This window comes from Haemorhous mexicanus, chromosome 8 (assembly GCF_027477595.1).
Source record: "Haemorhous mexicanus isolate bHaeMex1 chromosome 8, bHaeMex1.pri, whole genome shotgun sequence".
NCBI lineage: Eukaryota > Metazoa > Chordata > Aves > Passeriformes > Fringillidae > Haemorhous > Haemorhous mexicanus.
The window spans coordinates 29891468-29907667 of NC_082348.1; the positions used below are offsets into that span (position 1 = coordinate 29891468).

The 16200-nt window shown below is 45.8% G+C and overlaps 1 protein-coding gene across 1 annotated transcript; it reads left to right on the forward strand.

The window, feature by feature from the left end:
• Positions 1-1428: 1428 nt before the first annotated feature.
• On the forward strand, positions 1429-12001 carry CAVIN2 (caveolae associated protein 2). The gene is made up of 2 exons (XM_059853411.1): positions 1429-1839; positions 9452-12001. The coding sequence occupies exons 1-2, from the start codon at positions 1444-1446 to the stop codon at positions 10235-10237; spliced, it is 1182 nt and encodes a 393-aa protein (XP_059709394.1). The 5' UTR covers positions 1429-1443; the 3' UTR covers positions 10238-12001.
• Positions 12002-16200: the final 4199 nt, after the last annotated feature.

A 16200-nucleotide genomic window follows, 5' to 3' on the forward strand; every position in this document is an offset into this window, starting at 1 on the left:
CTGTACAAAGGACAGAAATCATGGCCATTTGGGCTCCAAATAGATGCTTTTAACCTGCAGGATGTAGGGAAATCATAAAGCATATCCAGCCAAATATTAGAAAATGTTTTATGTCAGCTACCCAAATTTTTGAGTCCTGTATACCCAAACATTGGAAACATCTGTGCTGCAGCAAGAAGTCCTGTTTCCAAGCAAATGTAAAGGGGAGAAGACAGATATTGACTGCCTGAGAACATCAGCACAGGATGAAACACCCAAGCCCATGGAATGTTGCAACATTTTCCCTGGAGATAACAGATAAAGTTATGCTCTATTCTAAATAAACAGCTTGGTATTTCTTCATGCCAAACAGCTCCTTTTGGTGCTCGGGAACACAGTGCCTCTGCCACCACACCCAGTTTATCACTGTTCCCCCAAAACAGCCACGCTCAACCTTATGATTCTTTCTTACTGAAGAAAGCCTGGAAAATCCAGGCAGGACAACCAGAGTGCCCAGCTAATCTCCACATCCCAAGCAGGGAATCCAAGCTCCTGGCATTCCCTCCACCCATGCAACACCACACTTGTTTCGGATTTTTTACTAACAAAACAAATTAGAATAGAATAGAATAGAATAGAATAGAATAGAATAGAATAGAATAGAATAGAATAGAATAGAATAGTCATCAGCTAAATTATTTTTAAAGCCCTGTAATAATACCAATAAAAACAATGAGGAGATAAAAATATTTACATTATTATTTTTAAAAACCCCAAAACCCCGTCTGATGTTGCACGGGGTGGAAGGAATTACAGGAGCTTTGATTCACCGTCAGTCAATGTTTCATAAGTTGGTTAATTATTATGACAATTATTACAAATCATCAGGATGCTGATATACGAATAAATATACTGCTATAATTTTATTGTATATTGTCAGGGCACATTAATATGTGATTAATGTAATAATTGATGTATTTATTACGGCAGCAACTTACTTTGTAAAAAAGCACGCTTTTTTTACAAGCACCTCGACATACGATTACTGCAATAATTGTGATATTGCAGTAATTAATTACAGCAATGATTTAAACACTCTTAATTATTCTTATTAGTTTAAGGCCTTCAGATTAATTTGAACTCGGGTCTACACCCACAACCTCTCTCCGGGACGATCCCCACCAACTCATCCTCCTCCTCCTCCTCCTTCCGAGGGGCTGCATTCCGCGGTATCTCCTGCCACCTACTGATGCTGCCGGGCAGGCAGCGAGCGCGGCGCGGCCGCTCACCCATTCCCCGCGGGCCGGACGGGGCCGGGCCGGGCCGGGGGTGGCTCGGCGCTGCCGGGGCGGTCACAGCCGCTGCCCGGGGCGGGCCGGGGCCGGGCTCTGCCCAACCCTCCCCGGGGCAGGGCGGCGGCGCTGCCCTTATAGCGGCGGCGGGCGCGGTGCGGGCCGCGCAGCCATGGGCGAGGCGGCGGCGGGCAGCGCGGTGCCGCCGCTGCCGGCGGAGGGGGCGGCGGGCGGCGGGCAGGTGAACGCGCTGACCGTGCTGGCCCTGCTGGAGAAGCTGGTCTCCATGCTGGAGGCGGTGGAAGGCAACCAGCGGCAGATGGAGCAGAGGCAGCGGGGCCTGGAAGGGGCGGTGCGGTGCATCCAGGCGGACCTGGTGAAGCTGTGCCGCAGCCACGGCGCCACGGGCGAGGCGGTGGAGAAGCTGCTGGAGAAGTCGCGGAAGGTGTGCGCGCACACCCGCGCCGTGCGGGAGCGCCTGGACCGCCAGTGCGACCAGGTGCGCCGCCTGGAGCAGCACCACGCCCAGCTGCTCCGCCGTGACCGCTTCAAGGTGCTCATCTTCCAGGTGAGAGCCCCGGGAACAGCCCGCTGCTGCTCGCTGCCTGCTATCCCTCCGCACACTCCGACACCAGAGCTGGCTTTGTGCTAACGCGGCAAATGTGGAAGAAAAAAACCTCTTCACCCTAGCAGACTTGGGGAAAGAGTAGTCTTCTGCTAACTCCTAAACTTGGGGGACGCACCCTCTTTTATTCTTAGCAAATTCAGGAGAAACGCCTGCTTTTCCTCTTCGTGGACGTGCGGAAAACGTGTTTTCCAAACTCTTAGGAAATCTGGGAAAAGAGCTGTCTTTCTTTTTTACTCTTGCAAACTTAAGAAAAACACTTTTCTTTTCCTTTTTTTTGGCTAACTTTTACTAAACTTTGGGAAAGAATAGAATAGAATATCCTCGTTTACCCTTGCAGTCTCGGAGCCCTCTTTAACTCTTGCAGTTTTGAGATAAAATTGTCTTTTACTAACTCCTTGCAAACGTGAGGAAAGAGACCTTGTTTTGCTAACTCTTAGCCCGCCGTGAGAAACCTGCCACCTTTTCTTCTCTGCAAATGAAGGGAAAGAGACATGTTTTACTAACTCCCAGCATATGTTTGGGAAAAGGTTTGTTTTATTGTGTGTTTTGGGGGTCAGGTAAACTGGAAGGGCCCTTATGTTTTTCCAGGCTCTTGGCAAACTTGAGGAAAGAGCCCATTTTGCACACTTGAAGTGGAAATGTCCCTAAAAACTGCCACTGCCTCTGCCCTTGGAAGCAGGAGAGGGGCAGGTCTGCATCTCCCTGTGTCCTGGTGCCCTGCTTCATTCTGCAGGACTGATCTGGCCCATTCAGGGATGAGCTAAAAATTCAGCTGAAAAACTCTGCTTCCTGGGAGTCCATCCAGTGATAGCAGCAGTTTGCATATTTTCCCCTTTTTAAGCAATGGCCTGGATAGAGCACGCCGTGAGTTTAACTAAACACAGGACGTGACTTTCACATATTTTTAAAAAAATCAAGACAGGCCTCCACAAATCACTGAGGGAGGGCAGGAGAGCAGATGCTGGGCTGGGGTAGTCACAGCTCAGGCACCTCAGCATTCTCAGCTTGTCAGCTGGGTGTTACCTCTCTCAGCCACTAACTCTGCTCCTTGGCTCGTTGGGGCTTTTTCCTAAACAATCCCAAAATAAGAGAGTGGTGCTTGATTGTGAAAACCTGGCAGGCCTGGTGAGTGCACAGGCGATTCCCCCAGAAAGGAAGCCCCCACCTCCCTGCTTATTGTTCTCCCAAATTGCAGTCCAGGCTTGTCAGGCCAGAAGAGGAGGAGCTGCAGCATGTTCCCACCCCAGAAGGAATGTGGAAATTATTCCAGAGACTGGGTAAATTAAAAGACATATGTTCTCTGCAGTTCTGCAAGTAATTTAGGATCCATGCCTGTGACGGTGTTTGCAGGGGTCCCGGGAAGAGGGAAGAGAGGAGAAAGTTGACTCCATGTTCAGAAGGCTTGATTTATTATTTTATGATACATATTCTATTAAAACTATACTAAAAGAATAGAAGAAAGGATTTCAGCAGAAGGCTGGCTAAGAACAGAAAAGGAATGAATAACAAAGGTTTGTCTGTGACCGAGACAGTCTGGACAGCTGGGCTGGGATTGGCCATTAATGAGAAACAACCAGGTGAGACCAATCCCAGACCCACCTGCTGCATCCCACAGCAGCAGAGAATCATTATTTACAGTTTGTTCCTGAGGCCTCTCAGCTTCTCAGGAGGAAAAAATCTTAAGGAAAGGATTTTTCATAGAACATGTTGGTGATACATGACTGTGCTGTTCCCAGGCCCCGTTAGCTAATGACTGGCTAATGAACTGACAGGTTCAGACCTAGACAGTGTCCTGTGGGGTGGGTGCACCAGCAAGGCCTGGGGGAAGGCAATTTTTAACATTTCTCATACCTCTGAGTGTGAGAATTAAAGCCTTGCTGTTGCAAGGAGCGCCTGCTCCAGAGAACTCAATATTTACTATTTTAGGATGACATAATGCAGGGAGGAAAGACAAACAGAGCTCTGTGTGTGCAGGACAGCTGGCATGACCTCGGGTGGGGATCTTCCACTGGCAGCAATCTGCAGGGACTGGGTGAAAGCGACAGTAAAAATCCCCAGGAAGGGTTTGAGGGGTAAAGCACTGCTGGCTCTTTCCTGACACTAAATAGGGGTGTAAGCTAAGGCCTGGTGAAACGTCTGAACCTTTCCTTAATAGTGCACAAACCTAAGGCAAACTGCACAGGCCTGTGTCCCAGTGCAAGAGATGAAGAACATCCATCCACTGCCTGTCCCTGGGCTGGTGCCTTTGGGCAGCAGGTCTGTTCACCACAGTGCAGGATGGTCAACTTAACCAGTCCCAGCCAGTGCAGATCAGGAGCACAAGGCTTAAAAAAAGAAATACTGCAGCTAAATTTGCTTAAAAAATAAAAGTGGATCAGCTTGGAGCTGGGAATTGCTCCTGGCAGTGTCCTGCAGTTAAATGGTAGCATGGACTGTCCCTCCTTTCAGGCTGGAGGAGGGACAGTCTGGTAGTCAGCAGGGCCACTGCCTTGCTAGGATAAGTGCACAGGGGGAAAAACAGCAGGCTGGCTGGGTTTCTGTCCTGCCTTGCACAGGAATCCATGGAAAAACAATTGCAGGAAGGAGAAGTCACATAATGAAGGCATATTGACGCCAGATCTCTGGGAAAACAAAGGGGAATCTGGATGTGTGGGACTCTTCTTCAGCTGGGGGATCCTTCTCTTCCACTGAAAAAAACAATGCCAAACTTCACAGAGCATGTTCCTCATTAGAAGCAGCTTCCCCAGCTTAGGCAGACAGCTCAATATGAAAAAAAAAATTCGTATTTGTGATTCAGTTCTGCATTCAGCACCTACCCCAAACTCCCTAATACTTGGTGGGAGCACTGAGCATAGCCAAAACACACGACTGAGCTCCAGCTCTGCATTTTATCAAGTTGTGCTGCCACGTGCCAGCATCAGCTTTCCCTCTGCAGATGCACTGAGAATGAACTGTGTTTAGAAAAGTTCACCTATTTACATATTTTCCATTAAAATGCTCTTAGTTTTCTCTCCCTAGAATGTCTGCATATATTTCTTTAATTGGTGGCATATTTTAAGGGAGCTCCATTCCAAGAATTTGAGGATGCAAAAGTTATTATAAATGACACAGCAATTTAGCAAAACACTGAAGTGACTGTTTTAAAAATCCTTGTTAAGCTTTGGCATTGTTCCCCTGCATTTTGTTCTCACCACATGACCAGCTTTTTGGTTCTGGTTTGGTGGGGGTTTTGCTTGCTTTTTTAGCTGCAGAAGCAGAATGGAAGATTAAAAAAGGCTCATGTTTAATTTTTCAGTTAAATGTCATGTTTTCTGCTTAAATGTCATGGAAATAGGACAGATGAAATAAGTGACAATTGCACCTTGGGGTCAAGCACAGCTAATTTTCAAGTCCTTTTCAGATGCTGCTGTTGGTAAATCCTTCATCCTAAAATGAAGCAAGAGGAGGGCACCAAAAATTAGCCATTTTATTGTACCTTTTTATAGGAATAATTGCTACACCTTTTTGTTCAGATCACTGCAATAATCTTTTGCAAAGGCAACTTCAAGCTCACAAATGAACGAGTGAGGGAAGCAGAAGAACTACAAGCTGATAATGCTGCATTCCCCGCTGGAGCCTTGCAGGGAGAATTCTCTGATGCTGATTAATGACAGAAATACCTCCCACAGCTCTTGGGCTCGGCCCAGCTGTGCTGTGGGAGGGCAGGGGAAGGTGCAGCGACCACCCCAGCCTGCCCAGGATGTGCAAATGGACCGGTGGCACTTTGCTCCTGCCCTCCCTCCCCACCGTGACACCCAAGCCTGCAGAGCTGCATTTGTCCAAAGGAAAGGAGCTGGAGCTGGCTTCAGGAGGATTTGTCATGTTTTGACCTATTTTAACAAGTTTTAGGCTCCTGATCATTTGGGCATATGACAGCAACATACAGAGGAGCAGGACTGGGAAAATGCCTTCTCTCCTTCTTGAAGGTCATGGCCTCACACAGCAAATATAACAAAAGGAACCAAACCAAAGCAGATTGATTTCCCTCATGCAGCATCAGAGAATCAGCACTTCCTGAGTAAATTAGCTACCTGTTGACTCAGGCCACCCAGTTTTGTAGCACACTCTTATGGATCTTATTCCTTTTTGTAAAAGATAGGGATGAAATTCTGACCTGCAGGAAGTTCCCGAGGATGGCTGATGAAAGCCACAAGGAAGGCACTGATTTCAACTGTGCAAGTATTACTAGTGTTAGCAGGAGTTGTTTTATGCAGAGGACTTCCACTATTCTATTCATCTCCTACATGGAAAAATGAAATTCAGAGGAGCCAGGTACCTACAGTCAAGCCCATCTGAGAAAAAAATGCAAGGGCTGTTTTTGAACAAAGATGTGGAAAATACAAAGATGTATTGCTTTCTTAGAATTTTAGATTAGATGAAGAAGAAGAGATCAAAGTTGTACTTCTTTTGGCATGGAAAATAGTTATGCAGTTTGTAACAGCTGGCATTTTTCAGTGTATTGTTCTAGTCTTCCTAAATGAAATAAGAGCCTGCTTAAAAATGTATCAGAAACAAAATACAGCTGTCACATAAACTTGTAAGACCAAAAAGTTATCAATAGCCCACTTAGAAGGTGTTATCAGTAACCATGTTTGAAATAGAAATGTCTGTTCCACCACAGAGCATTCCTGCTATAGCACCCTCATGTTTTCAAAGCATTTTACTTCATTTATTTCCATTTGCATTTTAATGGTTCCTGTAATCCCGAGGTCTTTGGGAAGCAGGACATGGGAAGCGTGTCATTCCCATTTTGTAAGCACACAAATAGATGCCCAGAGGCTGATGTTTTCCAGAGCTTAGACAGAGGGCTGATCACTTGAATTCCAGCACTGCCTGATAGCCAGAGACCACCCAGGATCTGCTTTTAATTCAGTCATTAGCTCATTATTATACAGTATGTTTTTGTTTGGGTTTTTTTTTTTCCCTTTATAAACATGGGTAGCTTGACAGTCTTTCTTCTGCTCAGAAAATTGATAAAAATTGTAAGCAAATCTGCATCCATATTATTCTAGAGAGTGCATGCAGCACTTCAGTTCAGCATGAATACTGTAGACAGAGCCAAGCTGACCTTGAGAAGGACCTTTCAGACCCATCTCTGGCTCAGACTGCGCTGTGATTAAACTCACATGACACCACTTTCCTAGATAAAATACTTTAAAAGTAACAACCCACCTCTCTACTCGTTAAAATCAGAGCTTTCTGTACCACTCAGGCACTTACACCTGAATGTTCAGATGTCTAAAACTGTGTGTGATTACCTAGGTTTGGAAAGAATGCACTAGACGTGAAAATTATGTTTTATACTGAGTTCTCGTGCTCTGGGGAATAATTCAACGCTGCACCCACTCATGTAATCCACATTTCATTAACTGCAGTGGAGAGAAAATATAAATATTTGTACAGCAGTTAGCAGCTGGTTTCACTTAAAGCTGGTGCAGGTTTCCTTTGTTTTGTTATCTTGGTCACTGTTGCTGACAGTTGGAACAACATAATAGGTGTGGGGAGAAGAGTGTGGGCTTCAGTAGATCCTCCCCTGCAGGCAGAGGGCTTGTACAGCTGTGTGCCAGTGGATCTGACTGAGGCCCCTGGCCCAGAGAGGTGTGCAGAACCCATAGGAATAAAGCATGTACAGACTGTCAAACCAGCATCCATTTCTTTTATACTTCCCGTTTTTATATCAGCAAGGGATAGTAACCAGCACATTCAAATCACTCTGTGTGTATGTATAATATATGGTATAAAATTATTCTGCCTGTTGCATAGTCTTGGGTTCCAGAAGGGCTACCAAAGTAGTCCTAGTTTTTAACAGAACCACAGAAAAACAGAAACAATTAGGTTGGAAATGAGATTATTGAGTCCAACCTGTGACCCAAGAGCACCTTGTCAAGCAGACCGTGGCACCAAGTGTCACGTCCAGTCTTTTCTTAAACACCTCCAGGGACACCTCCACCACCTTCCTGGGCAGCACATTCCAGTGTCTAATCACTCTCTCTGTGAAGAAATTCTTCCTCATGCCCAACCTGCCCTCTTTGACACACAGTTTAAGTGTCCTCTTGTCCTCTCACTGGTTGCCTGGGAGAAGAGCCTGACCCCCACCTGGCCACAAACTCCTTTCAGGGAGTTGTAGAGAGCAATAAGGTCACCCCTGAGCCTCCTCTTCCCCAGACTAAACAACCATGAACAACAGCCTTGACAGCAAATTTAACCCAAGACACCATTCTCTGCAGCAATCACAACTGTATGCTCAGTCCTGAAATAATGAGCATGAACTTGGAAGTGTATGTGGCCTTTTTCCCCCTTCACTGTACACTCGGGCCCACTAGGGACAGATCTGAGACTATTACAGCCATTTCACTCAGCACTTACTGCTTTTTGTACCTAAAGATAAATGTGGAGGGAGGAGGGAAAAGAAAATCCTCCCAGTGCACGTGGGGAAGTGAAATTGCATGCACTCTGTCTGAAAGTGATAAAGAAGGTAATGGCTAGAGACTATGCAGATCCAAGGCTCCAAGTGCTGAGAGGGGAGGGGAGTGTGCAGAGAGCCTCATTTTCTTTGCATGGGTAGATGCCTGCAAAACCTGCAGAGAACAGAGTGCTCATTGTGCTGCCTCTGAGCTCCTCGGGGTTGCAGAGCTTGTGCACTCGGTGGGCACAGACATCCCTCGTTACGACCTGCAGCTTCTGCCCCTGCTCAGCCTCTTTTGGTTTTAGATTCTTTCTTTCTGTGTCCTTTCTTGGTTTTGTTTCTAAAAAGCAATGCTTTCCCTGTTAGCTAGAAGCTCTTTTTCTCTATGTGGTACAGTGTCTTTTTATTTTTGTATACCATAAATTTGTATCCTTACATTTCAAGGAGTTGTCCTCTCCACATTTTAATACTTACCAACAAAGATTATTAGTTTGGTTTTCTCTTCTGTAAATTGCTGTAAAATAGGATATACTCTAAACACCATAAACTTCATCATTTCTCAGTATCAACAATCCATTTCTAAAAGCAACATAGATTTTCCAGGAATATGGCAAAAGTGCTCACTGCATTTGCCATTTGAGATACTTCCCAGATGCACCCAGCACCTCTTCAGGGATATTCTCAGTCTTTGGCTCAAGAAACTGAGAGCTCTGTGGGGTTAGGTGACTTTTGGAGGTCTGCAGTACAACCTCCCTCCCACCATGCCCTCCCTTCTCCCCAGGGACAGGTGTACAACTCGACAGCTAAACTCTCATTAAAGAATAGCTAATATAAATTAAAAGAACAGGGTTTCCATTCTGCATCCATTCCAGGTCACTCTGAAAGAGTAGTCTTACAGCTGACAGCTCAGCAGTCTTAAACTTTACCAGATAATGGTTCAGTGGGCTTTGAGTGGTTTGTCACTGGTTAAACGTATTGAAAAAACCAATAAACGTTCAGCATTGATCTCATCATGGGGAGGGGGAAAATAATTGTTCAGGGTTGTGCTTTGTTTATTAAATTTGTATCCTGTGAACTATGAAACTCAAATATTGTCAATTCTTTCAGGAGGAAAATGAGATCCCTGCCAGTGTTTTTGCAAAAGAGCCCGTTCCTAGCATTACAGAAGGAAAAGAGGAGCCTGTGGATGAGAACAAAACCCTGGAAGAAACCTTGCACACAGTGGAGTTGGGCTCAGATGATGAAATGTTTCCTGAGGGAGATGACTTGGATGACAGCGCAGAGGAGAAAACAGAAGAATCAAGAGCTGAGAAACTTAAAAGATCCAGCCTCAAGAAGGTGGACAGCCTCAAGAAAGCATTTTCCCGCCAAAACATCGAGAAGAAGATGAACAAGATCAGCACAAAGATCGTGTCGCCCGAACGGAGGGAGAAGATCAAGAAGTCCCTCACTGTGCACCACCAGAAATCCTCCTCTGCCAAGGGCTCGGCTTTCAGAGTGGGATTCGGCACGAAGAAAGGCCGTGAGGGGGAAAGCCCCGCGGAGGCCGAGGACAGGCGCTCCGAGACGGCCAGCGCCGAGCGGGCGGAGAACGAGGACGAGCTGTCCTTCGCCGACATGCACTCGGACATGACCCCCAGCACCTCCCTGGCCCAGCAGGGCACAGCAGCCAGTGGCTCCCTGCAGAAGGAGCCCGGAGGGGAAGGCAAGGCCGTGATGAACAACAACATTGAGCTGTCCATCGTGGAAGACGACGAAGAGTACGGCGTGCCTCTGGAAGTTTCTAGCCAGAAACTGTTGGATGAGAGAAACAACCCAGTTGGCGGGGAGGTGGAGCAATCTGATGAAGAAACAACCCAAGCAGCCGTCCTGCAGGTGGACCAAACAGCGTAGGCAGCCCGAGCCCCCCTTCTCCTGCCAGACACACGCGGTTTTCCACAGGCGAGGAACTGGTTCCACCTGTGCAGGCAGGAGCAGCGACTCTTCCATCCTTTCCTCTGCAGTGATCATTTATGGAATGCAGAGTGGGCAGGGTCAAGGACTAAAGCTGCAACGTGCTGTTTTGGGCCGAGTGACTGGTGTTCATGAATTTAGAGATGCTGCCAGCTGGTGTCAGAGACTTGCAGGAGGAGAGGCAAGCCGATCAGCTGGCTTCCTTAGAGTTAGGTCAGAGGAACACGTGGAGAGTAAGACCCAAGCCTTTCTGTTCTCTTGTCTTGCCCCCGGTGTTCCCCAGCACTGTGAGAAGTTCTGTATGTCAGTGTAGGAATGCCAGTGGGAATGTTTGATTTCAGTCGCCTTGCCGTGCTCTGTGAATGCCAACAGCCTCAGTAGCTGTGCACACACCTGCAGTGTGTGTGGGGCTTTGCTCCACGGCACCATAGGACTAAAAGAGCAGAGTACTTGGAGGGCAAAGCTGAAAACCCAGTTCCATCCATTTCAGTGGGGGAAAGATTTTTGCCAGTAGTCACTCGCTATTCACTTAGAAGAAATCACTGTGTTTAGGTAGGATGGGGAGTGGGGCAAAAAAAAAAAGTATTTTTCAATCTAACAGACTTATGGAAATACATTAAGGACAAGCATGAATGTGTGGTCAGTTACTGTACCTTTAAGGGTTTGGAAATTGGAAAGAAAAAAGTGTTTGATAGGAACATGAAGGTATCCTGAAGAAAATATGAAATGCTATGAAATGTAAAAAAAAGGCAAAAATAACCCCCCCACAGTATTCCATCTATACTCCCAGCTTAAAGTATATATACTCAGATAACACTAATTAATTCATAGTCTTTATAGGAATATTCTATCAGATTTTGCACCTGCACAACTTTGTATCTCAGAGTATTTTGAAAATAGCATAATTTATCTTTTTACAGGTTATTTCATATATAGAACTATATCTACACAGGAAACTTAGATAATTACAGGGATGTAAGGACACTTTCTTCAAAAAGGTGAAATACTCTTTCAGGCATGTCCAAAGGGAACAGTGTGTTATGGATTGAACTTCATGGCAGGGATGAGTTTACCCAAGTATGAGCCTGCAAAGCCACAGCATTTGGTCCTCTGCTAGTAACTTAGATCAAAGTCACCCACCTGCTCTTAAAATTACTACTCTGTAATTTTTCAAAATTATTTGAAAGATAGTTTTTTCACTATGAATGTTCATTCCTGTCACTTAAAGGTAAGGGGCAAGGGAGGAAAGGGAAGCACAGTACCCACAACAGTTCCCTTACATCCTTGGTTGTTTATGCAGTGGGTTATTTTTATTTTTTTATATACATAAAAATTCTACTGATACTTAACATTGCACTAAAAGGTTGCTTCCTTTTGTGTTTAGAATCACAAATTACAGGGGAAATACAAGCTACAGCAGAAGTACCATTATGAAATAATTAACAGGTATTACTCCACGGGGATAATATCTGTAACCAGTAAATCACACTGGAAGTTAGTTAGTCAGAGCTTATTGTAGGCAAGTACTGTTAAGAGTTAAGCTCTTAAGTGCATGGTATCATATAGAAGATACTGTTTCTAAGAAAAATCATGGCATAACTCGTGCAGCTATATTTTTATTTTGTATTAACTACAGTGGATTTCAATAATTTTTACTTGTAACTAACTATGACTATGACAAATAAAAGCATAATATAAAACACAGCCATGTCAGTCTTTGGGAGAGGCAGTGTGAGAAGCTGGCAAAGATGAAATTTAAAGGTCAAGTATTTATTACTTCAGTTCATGTCCCTGTTGTATCTGTACCATTTTCTTTTTAGTCCTGTGCTGTTATTTAGCAATGCAAACACCAGTGCTTTGCTTTCCAGACACTTCTAGCCCATCTAAAAGTACTCAGGCACTTTCCAAAATCTCCTGGCTCGCTCTGCATCTTTTTATTGGACTGCAGCATACTCCTAATACCCTAAATAGACCTGAAAGCATATTTATATTGAAGACCATGTTCTGTTTATGCACACAGATAAACTCTTGTCTTCTGGAGTGCCACATAGTCTTTAGCAGGCTTAATTTTACTGACAGACCAAAGAAAGCACGTTTAACCTTTATGCAGAGCTGTCAACCTCCCACAGCCACGACGTGCTAACCAGGAGCCCCAGCATCATGTTTACATTTTGCTTTCAGACATGCTGGTTTGTTTGTCCTGCTAAGCTTTAATTCAAACAATACCCCTGGCCATGCTTTATCCAGTTCCAGAGATGCTGCAACGAGTCCCACGCACAGTGTTCTAAGAGCATTACAGTGCTACCCAGCAAACCCATTGGAGATGCAGATCCTGAGCATCTGGGGGAATTAACTCAAATACCCAGTACAGCAATACAGCACACACACAGCCACCAGGACTGGAATTAAATGCTTTCTCCGTCACAGTTGCACATGTACAAGGACAGGTGGGTCTGTAATCCTGACAAACAAAAGAAAGCAAGCTTGGCAAGAGAGAAAAACGTTCTCGCGACTTGTGAATGCCTGCTTTTGTGCTCTCTTATAAACCAGAGGAGGAAGCAAGCTCGGGCTCTCAGGATGTTCCCCAAGCTGTTTCTTCCCCTTGCCTTCAAATCTGGAGGCCTGACTGAGCACATCAGCCTGCAGAAGTTGCTGTTTGAGGGGGGATTGTGGAGGATTGCAGACTGGGGGACCAGCAGCACTGCATTCTTTCACGCATCTCACGTGCGCGCCTGATGCATTGTTCTCAGGGGTCCCAGGATGAGGGAAGAGATGAGAAAGTTGACTCCATGTTCAGAAGGCTTGCTTTATTATTTTATGATATATATTGCGTCAAAAACTACACTAAAAGAATAGAAGAAAGGATTTCAGCAGAAGGCTGGCTAAGAATAGAAAAGGAATGATTGACAAAGGCTCGGACTGACCCAGACAGTCTGGACAGCTGGGCTGGGATTGGCCATTAATGAGAAACAACCAGGTGAGACCAATCCCAGACCCACCTGCTGCATCCCACAGCAGCAGATAATCATTGTTTGCAGTTTGTTCCTGAGGCCTCTCAGCAACTCAGGAGGAAAAAATCCCAAGGAAAGGATTTTTCATAAAACATGTCGGTGACACGCGCCTGGATCTTGTCAGGCTGGCAGATGTCAGGCACACGAGTATTCTGTGATGTGCTGACAGGTTTGTCTGCATAATTACTTTTTTTAAAAACTGCTTGTTTACACTTCCTAACTCGGTAACAGTGAGCTCCACTTGTACCAGTATTCCTTGGAAGACCTGACCTGTGAGCTGCTGCACAGATTCAGAGCCTGACCTCCGCTGGAACCGGCGGCATCTCTGCACAAAGAAAAAGGGTGTGATAAAACCCTTCTGGTATAAATATTTAAACTAGCAGCACTCAGCAGCTGCTGATACTTCCATTTTCAATGACACAAAACCAGCTGACATTTCTGTCCCCTTTTAGGGGAAAGAGCAAAGAGCATCCCATGTTAACCCCCACGTGCTAATCCACGAGCCAGCTCCTCTGTGAAAAGGCATGGACAGGGGTTTTCTGGGCCATTTCACTGTCAAATAAGGGAGTGCAGTGAAAGCCATCATACAGGCCTGAGTGAAGCACGTTCTGTCTCTTTAACAGACAGAAGAAAGAGAAGAAAAGGATCAGAAGGTAAAATACACCTGGACAGCCCTTAAAATGCAGTGAAAACCCTTTGTTGCTGCAGGCTGTAAATGCCAAACAGCTGCACAACTGATGGCTGATAGTCACACACTTAAAAAAGAGGTAAGCTCAGAAGAATTAGTGAAGTAATGGCAATTTGTTCAAGGTCAGACTCTTCACAAGAGGCCAGTCCAACCCTGAAAGTTAGTGAAAAGCCTTCAGCTGGCTCAAAAGGTGCTTTGAGCCACACAATGGTTTTGGGCCACACGTACAGCTCCTGTGATCGTCAGCAAGCTGCATGCACAGATGCAGGATATGGGATCCCTGTATCTCCCCAGTCCAATCTGCTTAGCTCATCAACCCAACAAAAAGCTTTCCTGCCATCAGCACGGCAGATGCAGCCGTGTGGCAGAAAGGAAGGCTCTGCCCTGCTTTGCAGGCTGCATCGTGAGCAAAATTTCAAGCTGAGTTCTGACTGCAAGGTCTGTGCTGTCGGGAGCTGCCTGTGACAGAGAGAGCATACAGCTCTTGAAAACATCAGGGAGGCAGGGGTAAAAGTTTTACTGTGACCCACTGAGACACACTCACTCTGGGAGGCAAGGGGAAAGTGTCAGGGAATCTTCCTACAGGCAGAGGAAAAAGTTCACCCATAGCAAAGCTCAGCCTGCAGCTGTCTGGCCCCAGTCCTGGCCAGGGTTTTGCCTCGGCAAGGCAACGAGGGGCAGGGAAGAGCTGGCAGAGCCCCGGAGGTGCTGACTCAGCAGCCAGGCATCCACCGCTCCCTGACTCACCGCCCCGGCTTTCCCAAACAGTCGGAAAAAGGCTGAGAGCCACTTTCCACCGCTTCAGACTGCCCGTTGCCAGGGTTTTGTTTCAGGATTTGCACTCAACCGGCACCCACCCCGGGCTGGGTCTAAGTGCGTGCACAAAGAAATTTTAATCAGCATACTTGCAGCTGTCAGCGGTGCCTGATCTTTCCTGCCCTCCCTTCCATCAAACTGCCTTTTCCCCCTTCCTCTCACTCCACCGAGTCATTTGTGGGAGTCTGCATTCAAATAAGGAACTCTCCCCAGCTGCGTGTTGGAAACTGATAATCAATGTCATCTTTAATTTTTCTTATGTGGTTATCCCCTTTAATGGACTGTGCTGCAGTAACTGGGAATAAATCTGCTTTGGGTTAAGCTAGAGATTGTTATTTATTTTTCTTTCAGATCAGAGATTAATATTGCTGTATGACCATTGGCACTAACCTCTTTTTCCATAGCAACACCAAAGAGAACATAAACTATGACTCATAATTTCTCTCTGGAGGACTTTTTTGTAATTATGATCATTCCACAGTTCCTAAAATATGTTAGCTGATATATAGCTCTGGTACAACAGCTTTGATTTTCCTTCATTTGAACACCCAGGCAGAAAGAAGAGACTTCCATTATTTTCTCTCTCTCAGGCCAAGCTGAACACTACACCAAGTATCATATATTCATTATTCATTATAACTGTGTGGCTCCTAAAAACTCCACAGCAATGTTTTCTTCATGGAGGTGAAACAGGTTTACTCTCTTTCAATAACCTTAAATAATACTGACCTTCCAGAAGAAGACTGGTGTCCTTCCCCCCATGGTTAGTGAATTGGGGTCTGAGAGCTGGAATTGATCCAAACTGGGAACTGTATTGTACTGGCTGGCAGCAAGGTTGCACACTAGCATTGCTCCTCTGCCACTCAGTGGCTTTAAACTCCAACATTTCCTGTCCCTCAGATCACAGCTGCGAGGCACTGTCCAAATTCCATAATCATGGTGATGTTCTTCACTCCCTTCAGTGAAAATATGGCCTTGGATCAACTTGTCCATACAGCTCCCTGGAATATCTCAGCAGATAATCACACTGGATCATCACAAGAGATTACATGACTTTGTGTGTGTGTGTGTGGCTGCCCTACATTTCCCTTACAACACAGTCTGCTGTTTGTACTGGGGCAGAGTGCTCAGAAAACCTCTAGTGCCTGTTGCTGGAGAGTAATTAGAAACATGCAGTTAGCAAATACAAGGACACTCACATTCAGCCAACAGCCATAATCCAAAATGGAGAGACAGGACAAGCTTGGATCTCTCTCTGTGCTCTGCAGGGTGATCCCCAGCAGCTGAACCAAGCCCAGAGTGCACCAACAGAAGGGACACGTGCCTTGCTCTTGGCCTTTCCAGCGTGAAGCTGCACATGCAGGCTCAGGCTTGTGCAGGCACAACGT